The following is a 13,032-nucleotide window of genomic DNA, read 5'->3' as shown; positions in this document are numbered from 1 at the left end:
ATAGAGATAAGCACAGAACCCTTAGGAGTATCTGACTGCTTGCCAGAGCCAGGAAGGATATTTTTGATAGATTAAATTATGGTGGGGAACACCCTATCTTGGAGGGTTGCCCCCAGTAAGGATGCATGTTGAATGCCTTCCCTGGAGGACTGATCAGTTCTGTTATTTAAGAGATTTTACAGGAGTTTTCCAACACTTTTTATTCTCTGTCAAGGAGCTCTTGGAGGAGCTCCAGATCACTTGGTTAAACTAGGGACTGGCGACTTGAGGGCTAGTTGTTTGGTATTTTTTCTCCTGCAGCAAGTAGCATGACAGAAGGTCATGGGTGTATGTATGGGAAAGTGACTCAGGACCAAGCAGCACACCTCTGGTGCAGGGAGCCCCACCAAGCAGGATCTCTCACATCTGGACTGCCTGGTTCTGTGCTAGTGCCAGGGATCACAGATTTGTGATGTTGTTAGCCTCGTTATAGTGATGGTCTGCCCAGTAGGCACTGGGGACTCAGCTAATGGGGCTGGTCACTTGGACAGGATTGACAGACCAGATATTCCCACCCCCATGACTATTTGCATATCCAGTGAGCTGGAGCTGAAGTGTTATCAGTAAAGGTCGTTGCAAATCTTTGCGCCACAAATCTGCATAGCAGCTTTCGTCTCAAGGTGCCTTGAGATAATATGTTAGATACAAGTCTGCTTTAACATGTGTGGGCATGGGACAAGGCTGCCTATAAGGGCTTTGCCATCTCTAATTTCTATCTTGTAAAAAAACACCCACAAATTTCTAGAGTTTTGCACTCTGTTTCTTGTTCTGTTTTATTTCTTGTGTTCGCATAGGAGAAATGAAACATTAGAACATCGGAAGCCTCTTTGTTCACATTACATGGCACATCACTCCACCATCACATCTCCTGTACACTTATATGATAATGATTGCCAATCAAAAATATTTCCCTTGGGAAATGAGTAGTCGAGGTAAACGCGCTCGATAACAGAGGGTGATAAGACATGGTCCCACATATAAAGGTTGCTTATTTCTCCCACAAAGCTTTGGGCCTTCTCAAAGCTGCCCAAGAAAGAGTCCGGATCTTGCCCCAGTATCACAGTGCCCTCTGGTTGGATCCTATGCCCTGGTCTCAGCACTTGTCTGAGGCTCCTTTTACCATTTACCCAAAAGGCGATGAGACCAGACTGAGATTCCCAGGTCACACACATGTGGTTCCCAAAGGTGTTGAGTGCTGGGAGAGTGAAGGACACCCCAGGACCACTCAGGTACAAACTGAAGGTGCCATTAAACTCTTGCCACATGTTAAGTTCATCATAGTCCTTGGTGCGGTAGGCAAAAAGAATGATTTCCCGATTGGTTGGTAACACTGAGGCCACCTTCATGCAAAGTGTAAATGCTTGAAGACTCAAGGGCAGATCTGGAGACAGGAGAACATAACTAGTGTCTGTTTCCTTCGGAAAAATAAAGGCTTTGCCGTAGAGATCTAGAACAGAAATCATAGCTAGTTATACTCTCACACATCGTACAGCAACTGTAATTCTCTCTTCACTTGACTCTCTGTGAGGAATGAATGGGTTTGAGTCAGAATAGGATCAGGAGAGAAGACAGGATGTGACTTAGGCAAAAGTAATGAAGAACCCTCCACAAACATTTGTCCATCTTTCAAACCAAGTGTGTGATAACAGTTAAAGAGAATGAAATTCATTCTTCAGCATGAGATTTCATTCACTTGCCTTCACAGTATTGGTCCTGAATGTTTGGATAATTATTGCCAAATAGTGTGTCACACTGGAGAGGGTTGTGTGATCACGCTCAGTCGTAATAAGTGATGGGTGAACCTCGACATGTTCTGTGGTGCCTTCTCTTTGATGAGATCACTCATTTAAAAAGGTACACACTCAAGTATATTAGGGAGAGGAACGAGAAAGTCCAGGGGCTGTCTCTTGTTTTGTACTTAAGATTGTAAGTTCCTTGGGACAGAGAGCATCTTTTTGTTCTGTGTTTCTACAGCATCCAGCGCAATGGGAGCCTAGTCCATGATTGGCCTTTTAGGCACGACAGTAATATGAATGAATGTTGGTGGCCTTTTAGATGAGGAAATCTGATCATTAAAAATGGATTGAAACAAGCAAGTTTTTTCACATAAGCCCCCCCCTCACATTTTTCTGTGAAAATTGTTTGTGCAAACACTTAAGGTTACTTGTACTGCAAGAGACTACAGGAAAGAATATTCTTTGTTTTCTATTCTTCCGTTTGTGTACTTTGTGCATTTGACATAATTTGTATATTATTAGAGGATGAGTGGAATCTGGCTAATGGTGGTGGGTATGATAGCTGTGTTTCAGCTGGGAGAATGTTAGCAATTAAGCTGCTTTTGGAGTAAGATAACTGAAACAAGAGGGACCAGTGACCAAAACACAGAGCAAATACAAGACTAGTCGGAAGTTGAGCTCTGTGGTTGGTGGGGTTTCATTGGCGACTGAATGCCAATGCAACTGGCTGGCTGTGCTTATCTGTGGGCAGAAACAGCCAGGAGCAGAAGCAGGCAGATAAGGCAGCAGAAGCAGAAAGCCAAAGAGACAGCAAACAGAGCATATCTAACAAGGCCCTGAGAGAGAGCCTATGGGGAGAACTTTTTGGGCAGAGTGCTGTCTGGAAAGAGGTTTAGAACTGAGATTAAGGAAACTGCCTCCTCCTGTTTAATTCCTACTGTGTCCTGGGAAATAAGATTTTGTGCACATTGCTTGTAAATATATAGGATTGCTCCAAGGGAATACCTGACTCCATAATCATATTCTCTTCCTAATGTCAGCAAGGGAGGGAGGGGAGTAGGGGGCGAGGAAGAGAGGAGCAAATGGCGGGAGGGACCTTTGGGAAAGACGCAGGGCAATTGTGGAGCCTCAAGGAATGAGGTGGAGCAGGGGTGGGGTTTTAAATAAGAGGCGGGGCAGGGGCTGGGGCAAAGGGGGTCTAGTTGTCAGCATCTAAAAAGTTGGCAACCCTATGTTTTTATGATGGAAAAACTGCAGACCACAAGTTTATCTCGTTTGTTAAATGGAGATAGTCAATTTGAAAATTCACATATTTGTCTGCAATTTTATGTTTGTTTGTTTAGTAACAAGAAACACTTAATATTATCCTCCCATACCCACAGTTTATTTACACTGGGCTTAGTCTTTCACCATTCGAATTGAGGAGAGTTTTGTCTTAAATGAGGACTCCTGTACATTCGACAACATTTTGTGTATCGTTAGTTTCAGTGCTCCTTTATAGGTTCAGTCAGTTTCTCCCTTGCTGGAAAAAACATCTGTAAACATCAATAGGAAGCAGAAAAAAAATCAAGTTGACATCTACTATGGCCAGTGCCAGAATGCCTCCCCTAGAAATGTGCCCCCCCCCAAGCACTGGCTTGTTTTGCTGGTGCCTAGAACTGGCCCTGGTTGGATCTCTGCTCACCCTGGCTAATTGCCATTGATGGACCTGTCCTCTATGCACTTATCTAGTTCTTACTGGAACTTTGTTATGGCCTTTACAACATCCTCTGGCACAGAGTTCCATAGGATGACAGTGAAGAAATACTCTCTTGTGTTGTGTTAAATCTGCTAACTATTAATTTCATTGAGTGATCCCTAGTTCTTGTATTATGTGAAGGAGTAAATAACATTTCCTTATTCATTTTTTCTATACCAGTCATGATTTTATAGACCTCTATCAAATCCCCCTTAGTCATCTCTTTTCCGAGCTGAAAAGTCCCAGTCTTTTAATCTCTCAACATATGGAAGTTGTTCGTATCTCAATCATTTCTGTTGCCTTTCTCTGTATCTTTTCCAAATTCAATATAACTTTTTTGAGATGGGGCGACCAAATCTGCATGCAGTATTCAGTATATGGGCATAACATGGATTTACATAGAGGCCATATGATATTTTCTCTCTTGTTAGCTATCCCGTTCCTAATGATTCCCAGTATTCTATTAGCTTTATTAACTGCCATTGCATACTGAGGAGATGCTTTCAGAGAATTATCAACAATGACTGCAAGATCCAAGATCGCTTTCTTGAGTGGTAACACCTAATTTAGACCTTATCATTTTGTATGCATAGTTTGGATTATATTTTGCCATGTGCATTACTTTGCATTTATCAACATTGAATTTAATCTGTCACTGTGTTGCCCAGTCACCCACTTTTGTGAGATTCCTTTGTAACTCTTTGCAGTCAGTTTTGGTTTCAACTGTCTCGAGTAATTTTGTATCATCTGCAGATTTTGCCACCTCACTGTTTACCCTCTTCCCTAGCTAACTTATGAATATGTTGACCAGCTCTGGTCTCAGTACAGACCCCTGAAGGACCACTATTTACTTCTCTCCATTCTCACCATTTATTCCTACCGTTTGTTTCCTACCTTTTAAATGGAGTGCCTGGCAATGCTTTCAGGATCATCTAATAATCCTTAATTTAATTTTATGACAAGCCTTTTGTTATCTTAATCACTTTTCTTCTTTTTATAAACAAACTACCTGCCCCAAAGGGGGAAGCTGGGAGCAGCACAGAACTCATCACATATCACACACAAGCTGTGTTGCAGAGAAGAACTCTGTCTGGGCCTGGGGGTGCGCTGTGAGCAGACCTCAGGTAGGAAATTTGGGAGGGGGGCTAAAGCCCCTCCTGCCCCTCTAAATGGCACCACGGAGGGTGTTTTCCATAGTCTGTATTTGGAAGCTAAGAGCTCTTGCAGGATTATGATCAAATCTGTCAACCATCAATAGAGAAAACAGTTGGCATGTAACAGTGCTCAGTGGGACAGATTCACTACTGATGTAAGTGGGTCAATGCACTGGTTCTCTAGCTGTTTTGGCAGTGGTGGACTTGACCTGCTGATATGGATCCTTCTCAATAAAAGGATCAGATAGCGGGGAAAGGGGAAATAAAAGAAAAGAATAATCTCTAACTGGCACTTAGCTTCACGTGTACACAGTCCCTTCAGGGCTAGCAGAAGCAGTAGGGAGAGGCTACGTAACATGGTTGGATAGTGGCCTTTTCACTGCAGTTGCAAACAGAATGTTCAATTTCTATTTAAATACCCTGTTTGAAAATGCGAAAAATCCCCTATTCTGGGAGATGGAAATATTCTGGGAGGACTAAACTCACCTGAGCACCAGTATCCTCCAATCAGAATTCTTCTAGAAAAGTACTGTTGTTTGACCATTGGTCTTATCTGGCAAAACAAATATTTAAAAGTCCCAGTGGCTAATAAAGTGGGAAGAAAGATCAATAATGAAAAGGGAACTGCATGAGGGTGGAGTCCCCTGTCCATGCAGAGTCCCACTGAATTCCACAAGGCTCTGCAGCACTCTTCCCACACAAAACACAGGGCAGGATCAAGGACCAAGTCTGTAAAGTCTCAGCATGAAGCTGTTTCATGATCCACCCATTCCTCTAAGTTCTTGGAGTAGATTGGGGACAACTTCTTGTTTCAGAAAGTGGAAGAAGTAACCAGGGGGACAGTCATTTTAGATTTGATTCAGATCAATGGGGAGAAATGGGGAGCAAATCTGAAGGTGGAAAGAAATTTTGAGTGAAAGCGACCATGAAATGATACATTTCATGATTCTAGGGAAAGAAAGGAGTGAGGGGAGCAGAATAAGAATGATGGACTTAAAAAAATAGATTGTTAAAATCTCGGAGAACGAGTAGGCAGGGTCCCATGGGAAAAAAATCTAATAGAAAATGGAGTTCAGGAGAGCTGACAGTGTCTCAAAGACACAATATTAAATGCACAATTGCAAACTATCCTGATGCAAAGGAAAGATCGGAAGAGGCCAAAATGGCTCCATCAGGAACATTCTAATGACCTGAAAACAGTGGTGCAAGTAGGAATCATTTTTTGCTGGTACTGCAGTCATAGGAGGGACACAAGGGGTGGTGGTGCATGTGACCTCCTCATGTAACCTTCCATGTGACTCCTCTTGACCTCACCCCCAGCCCAGGGCCCCCATGCTCTCCCCATTTCCTCCGACACCCCCCTTATCTGTCTAAAATTTTACAACTACATCTGTTGAACAGATGCAGTTGTAAAATGAAGCTTTGGCTCCTGGTGCCACCTGTACTTCCAGGTGTCATTGAGGATCCAGCAGCACACCACATTGAAAACTTCTTAAATGAAAGGATAGGAAGGACATTCACCTCAGTTTCCCTTAACACACTATCAGTGCCACCCTTATGTCAAAGTAAGCTTCTGCCAGCTTACCTTTGTCTAAGTATTGCTCTCCACCAGCACTAGAAAGGCAAAGAGGCTGTGCCATCTGGGTCTGATGGAAAAGAGGCATCGAATTGTGTGTGCCATGTACATCTTGATAGAACTACAGCCTAAATTGTCTTATTATTTTCCTCAGCATGACATACAAGAGGGGCAATCAAAATCAGCCTGGCAGAACATGCATGAGAAGTGTCTCTGGACAGAAAAGCAACTGATCAAAATCACATTCTCTGATCTCTTGGAGTCAAATCCTATTCCCCTTGAGCTCAAAGGAATTTTGAGTTCAATGGAAACAGGCTTTGACATTTGGAGAGGAAAGAACAAAACCCCTCAAGCAAGGGCTATGTTGCTTACACCACAGGTCTCAAAGGCTGCTGACTTACGTGTGAAAGTCAGCAGACACCTGATCTCTGTCCGTTGCAAGAGAGATCAGCAATCACTGACGCTAGAACAGTCCCTGTACCATATCCAACTCATAAGTCCATCTGCAAAGGATCAAGGAAATATGAAGGCTTCAGATGACCTTAAAGTCCACAGTCCCTTGGTTAGAATGCTCCCATTACTTTATGTTCATAGTCCAGAGGCTGGAGCAGGAAAGCAGCCAGAGCAGAAGAGGCAAAATGGAGATGTTTCCAGGCCAGGGCCTTTTAGCTTCCACCAAGTGCCAAGGAAAGGGAAATTTGTTCTCACTGTGAGATGGTGTATGGAGTCACATGGGCAAGTTATATGTCCATCATCCCCAACCATATTCTACTTAGAACATTTACAAAAACTCCATTAAGTCTATACAGGCGAGTCCATTGTGAGCTAAATGTTCCTTAATGGGCCATTCAACTTGACTTGTCCCTTCATGTGCTGGCTAAATAGCTTGTGGGCATTACCACGGGAGCAAGAAAACATGTAATAAACATAGCTAATATTCAGAACTTCAGATACCAAAATAAACATACATGCATAGAAATAGCATAAGTAGCAGCTATTTCACATACATGACTCTTCCCAAAAAAGATTCTGAAAAACCACACCACAACTCTGAGACCCTATGTGCCAGCACCATGCCCCACTGGAGTTTTGTTATCTCTTATGTAGATTTGGTAATCCAGGGCTTCTGTTTTGGACGTTCACTTCACTCTGGGTAAATTTTGCCTGTTTTGCTTTGTTTGTGTATAAATGATTTGTGAACTGCTCTTGATCTCTGTCAAACATATTTGTTGCTCTTCAGATAATTTGGACAACACTGAGCCCATGAGTTGTCTGCAGGCACTTCAGCTGTTCACTGGCTGTCATGTGTGACAGGTAACTCAGGCTCATGGGGCTCAGGTTGCGGAGCTATCGAGCTGCAGTGTAGACATTTGGGCTCAGGCTGAAGAGTGGGCTCTGGGAGCCTTCCCCTTCACAGGGTCCCAGATCCTGGTCTCCAGCCCAAGCACAGAGGTCTACGGTGCAGTTCTATAGCCCTGCAGCTTGAGCCCTGTGAGCCTGAGTCAGCGTACACGGGCCAGCCACGAGTGTCAATATACCCTGATTCATAAGCTATACAACAACTGGGAATTTGGGATTCACATGACATGACTGCACACCACCGGTGTATACGTTTTGGTCAGCTCACTCATAGGCTGCTACTTATTCACATGCTTTAAAAAAAAAAAAAAAAAAAAAAAGATTGAGTTGCATTAAATATGTGCGGCTGTAAGACATCCTTGGGGCCTTCACTTCTGCAGTAGTTATTGTGGCCCAACTACTGTGCTTTAGGGATGGATTGTCTTCTATACCAAACATGCTGTTAAGTTTTGCCCATTTAAAGGATTAAGAGCACTGAGTAGGATAAAGCAAAATGAAAACAAAGAGCTTTTCACCTGATCCAAGTCCCTTTCTAAAAATATTTGATTTTTTGTGCATTTGGTCTCCTGCTGGAACTAATCCACCTTTTTGGAGCATCTAAAGATAGATAATTTCTTCCAGGTGAGAAGAAATGTCACCATTTCTGCCACAGGTCTAAGAGTGACACATTGGATCTTACTGGAGTATTTTGCCCTTACAATAGAGGTGGAGGCCCCAATTTTCCTGCAGCAAGTGGTAATTATTGTCCATTTCTCTGGGATTTTCCACCAGTGGAAGAGGAAAACTATGAATCGGTAGGTGGTGTAAGATCTGAGTCAATAAAGTATGTTTGTGTATTAGACTTGGTTATTTCCACACAATCCCAAGATAAACACCACTCCTTCATCCTATTTAATTTGTAACTAATTACTGTATCGTCTGGTGGATATTGACTGGTAATTTATGTAATGTAGTTCCCCTTGAACTCTGTGAAAAAACAGATTCAACAGAAACCCTACAGACTGGCCAAGTCTCTAAAGGCTAGATTGTAAATGTGGCCAGCACTGCCATTGACAAAGCAAGGGGACATGAGCCTCCCTGTCTTCACACCCCACCCCACCCCACACACTCCTCTGTACAACCATGCAGGACCTACCTGAGTCTGGGCAAAGGGGTGTGTGCGGGGCGCAGGGTCTCTCTGAAACTCCATTTCTTCCCTCCACTAACGTGAGTAGTGAGGGGGCCTAGGCAGAGCCATGACTCCCCCGCCATTCCCAACATGCCCCAGCCCGGAGACCTGGCTGCAGAGGAAATGTCCACATGTTGGGTCTGGTAAGGGCCTCTGCCTCTAACCCTGTGTGAAACAGGAGATCTGGAGGAAATGTGACTCAGGGCAGTGTCTTTGAGTTATACTGACTTCCTGGGGTTGTTCAACTCTGTGCTTCCCCTTCCACACAGGGCTCAGAGTAAACTCACCATCTTGCACTAGCCTAGAGGAGATTCATTAATTCAGGATTCATTTTAAGATATTCTCGTATCTCCTAATCATGAAAAAATTTGCTGTGCACTTCAGTGAAGCATCTTGTTGTTGCACTTCAGCTATTCCCAGCTGTCAGAATGACCTCCTGCAGCTATGGGCAGCCAGGTGTAAACTAGAGCCCCCTTTCAACTGCTCTAATTTACATCAGGCGTTGACCTGGCTCCTGGCTGATTTCAGAATTGGGGAGCCATGAAGGTGGCATACCACCGCCATTTTCCCCCATACCAACTCAGCCCCCAGCTCAGCTCAGCTCAGCCAGAGCCAAGAATCAGGGACTATATTTACTGGTGGGAAGGAGGAAGGCTTAGATAAAATGAAATAAATATACACAGACTGAGGTCAGTAACAGAGCTGTATAGTGACTAAAGACTGGAATAGAAAGTGTCTTGCATCTGAGTCTTTAGGAGCATAGACCAAATTGTGCACGGACAAAGCGGGTATAGTGCATTTCTTAAAATGCTCTATGTCTGGCTGTTACCAGCCCCCTCAGTCCCTCCATTTTCAGAAGCCCTAGATTTACTTCCTTCCTCCTCCCCCCCACCCAAGACGATGCTAAATGTTTAAAAGAGATAAGAAATAAAATATTTGAGTGCATTAGTTCACAGCAGTTCTGTATTGTTCACATTTACGATCATTTACAGTTTCAGTTTATAATCATAGAAATGTAGGGCTGGAAGGGACCTTGAGAAGTTATCAAGTCCAGCCCCCTGTGCTGAGGTAGGACCAATTTAATCTAGACCAGTGGTCTCCAACCGCCCACCTCACTCTATCCCCGCCTATGTCACTTGCTCTCTCCCACTCTCACTCACTTTCACCGAGCTGGGGCAGGGGGCTGCAGCGTGGAAGGGAGAGCAGGCTCTGGGCTGAGCTGTGACAGAGTGTTGAAGTGCAGAAAAGGGTGCGGGGTGCTGGCTCTGGAAGTGGGCTCAGGGCTCGAGCAGTGGATTGGAGTGCACAGTGCGGGCTCTCGGAGGGGGTTAGGATTAGCTAACCAATTATATCCCGCCATCTTAATTAGTTTACACCCAGCAAAATTAATTATACAGCAGACAGAAACAATCACAGAACCAGACAGAGACCATGCAAATAAACAATAGCAAAGTGGGAACTATAATGATAAAACAATACAGAAGTGAGGATTTCACAACTACATCTATAAAAGCATAAGGGTTCCCAACTATGTTTATGGTAGAACTCACTTATCAAAACAGAAAACTATCAAACTAAATTTCCTTTTACATCTTCTAGGCTCTCTCCTTTTCTGGAGGTGATAGATCGGATCACCTTTCTAACAGCTCCAGATTCCCTTATTTCAATATGGCTAGTTTGAAATGGGTGAGGGTGTGACCACACACTTTCCAACTAAAGGCCTTAGCTTAAGAACAAGGCCTCAGACAGTCACAGTGAGAGAAGGCCCTTACACAGGCTGACAGTGATTTTGATTCTTTCTTTTATACCTCTCTAACTAGCTAAATGATAAACATATAGCTACATTCTTAAAGTATAGGCCTTTACAGATAGGCCTGATTATCTATATCCTAACAACATATATACTTTACTTTACTTAAAGACAACCAAAAGAATAAACAAAAGCAGAAGAACATTACAATTACAACAATACAGAGAACCAGGGGAGCATTTTGCATTTGCAAAACAGCCAGCTGGACGTTGCATTTCTCATTACCAGCCTAAACATTATGTCAATTGGATCAAAAAATAAGTAATTTCAGGCACAGAAAGTTTTGTGTAAATACAACTACTAGAAACATATAAGAACATAACAATGGCTATACTGGGTCCGACCAAAGATCCGTCTATCCAATGGTCCATCCATCTTCCAACAGTGGCCAATGCCAGGTGCCCAGAGGGAATGAACAGAACAGGTGATCATCAGGTGATCCATCCTCTGCTACCCATTCCCAGCTTCAGGCAAATAGAGGCTAGGGATACCATCTCTGCCTGTCCTGGCTAACAGCCATTGATGGACATACGGTCCATGAACTTTCCTAGTTTTTTTTTAAAACCTATTATAGTCTTGGCCTTCACAACATCCTCTGGCAAGGAGTTCCACAGGTTGATTGTACATTGTGTGAAAAAATACTTCCTTTTATTTATTTTAAACCTGCTACCTATTAATTTAATTTGGTGAACCCTAGTTCTTGTGTTTTGAGAAGGAGTAAATAACACCGCCTTATTTACTTTCTCTTTATAGACCTCTAGCACATCCCCCTGAATCATTTCTTACTCTTTTGCAAGCTGAAAAGTCCCAGTCTTATTAATCTCTCTTCATATGGAGGCTGTTCCATATCTCAATCACTTTTGTTGCCCTTTTCTGAATCTTTTCCAATTCCAATATATCTTTTTTGAGATGGGGAGACCATATCTTCACACAGTGTTCAAGATGTTAGCATAACAGTGATTTATATAGAGGCAGTATGATATTTTCTGTCTTATTATCTACCCTTGTCCTAACAATTCCCAGCATTCTGTTAGCTTTTTTTGGCAGCCACTTCACATTGACTGGATGTTTTCAGAGAGCTATCAACAATGACTCAATGATCTCTTTTTTGAGTGGTAACAGCTAATTTAGACCTCGTCATTTTATATGTATAGTTGGGATTATGTTTTCCAATGTGCAATACTTTGTACTGATCAGCATAGAATTTCATCTGCCATTTTGTTGTCCAGTCACCCAGTTTTGTGCGATCCCTCTGAAAGTCTTCACAGTCTGCTTTGGACTTGACTATCTTGAGTAGTTTTGTATCATCTGCAAATGTTGCCAACTCACTATTTATCCCTTTTCCCAGATCATTTATGAATATATTGAATAGAACTGGTCCCAGTGCAGACCCTGGGGGACACCACTATTTAGCTCTCTCCAGCCTGAAAACTCACAATTTATTCCTACCCTTTCTTTCCTATCTTTTAACTAGTTACTGATCCAAGAGAGGACCTTCTCTCTTATCACTTGACAGCTTACTTTGCTTAAGAACATTCGGTGAGGAACCTTTCAATGGCTTTCTGAAAATCTAAGTACACTATAGCCACTGGATCCCCCTTTTCTACATGCTTGTTGACTCCCTCAAAGATTCTAGTAGATTGGTGAGGCATGATTTCCCTTTACAAAAACCCAACAAATCATGTTCATCTATGTGTTGGAGAATTCTGTTCTCTATTAGAGTTTCAACCAGTTTGCCCAGTACTGAATTTAGGCTTGCCTGGATCGCCTCAGGCGCCTTTTTCAAAAAATTGGTGTCACATTAGGTATCCTGCGGTCATCTGGTACAGAAGCTCATTTAAATGATAGGTTACAAACAGTGACACAAGAACTAGGGGAGGTCATAGCCTTTTAACTTTTTGAAAATGCTTGGCCCTTGTTCATCCACTTTTCAAGAGGGCGGATCCCACCCTTTCCCTTCCTGTTCCCTCCGAGGCCCTACCCCATGGCCAGGCCAGCGTGGAGCCTGGCTGGTGTACCCAGGCACCTCTGGGGAGCTGCGTCAGACCCTCCACCTGCCCGGTGTTGGGGAGCGGGGCGGCTGAGAGCAGCCCCCGGCCTGTGTCCCCAGCCCCCTTCTCCCCACCCGACCCAAGGCAAGTGGAAGTGGAAGGTCCAAAAACCTGTGCTGGCTCCCCACAGCTGCCTCTGTGGCTCTCCCTGACCTGGCTCTGGCTGAGCGACCCCTCAGAGCTGCAGCCCAGCCACAGTAATTGCCATGCAGGCAGATATGAAGAGCCGCAGAGTCATGGACCCTCCACCTGCCCTGGGTGAGGGATAGGGACAGGGATATGGGAAAGGGGCTGCTCCCCTTGGGCCCCCCATACCGTGGAGGGTCCACCACAGCTCCCCTAAGCTGACCGCCCATCTCTTATCATGGCCGGGCTGTGGCTCTCAGGTCCCCGCTCCGGCC

General features: G+C 43.8%; 1 protein-coding gene across 1 annotated transcript; it reads right to left on the bottom strand.

Moving 5' to 3' along the window:
• Positions 1-887: 887 nt before the first annotated feature.
• LOC116834975 (C-reactive protein-like) lies at positions 888-2,598 on the bottom strand. Its single transcript, XM_075068761.1, has 2 exons — positions 2,559-2,598; positions 888-1,489 (listed from the first exon to the last, which is right to left on the bottom strand). The coding sequence occupies exons 1-2, from the start codon at positions 2,596-2,598 to the stop codon at positions 888-890; spliced, it is 642 nt and encodes a 213-aa protein (XP_074924862.1).
• Positions 2,599-13,032: the final 10,434 nt, after the last annotated feature.

The sequence above is a fragment of the Chelonoidis abingdonii genome, chromosome 1 (genome assembly GCF_003597395.2).
Source record: "Chelonoidis abingdonii isolate Lonesome George chromosome 1, CheloAbing_2.0, whole genome shotgun sequence".
NCBI classification, from domain to species: Eukaryota; Metazoa; Chordata; order Testudines; family Testudinidae; genus Chelonoidis; species Chelonoidis abingdonii.
The sequence above is the reverse complement of the archived record's forward strand: the minus strand, read 5'-3'. Positions and strand labels throughout refer to the sequence as shown.

Coding starts and splice junctions, on each gene's coding strand:
- LOC116834975 (XM_075068761.1), bottom strand. CDS start 2,598: ATGCTCTGTTTGCTGTCTCTTTGGCTTTCTGCTTCTGCTG. Junction 1,490..2,558: donor TTGGCTTTCTGCTTCTGCTG/CCTTATCTGCCT, acceptor TGATTTCTGTTC/TAGATCTCTACGGCAAAGCC.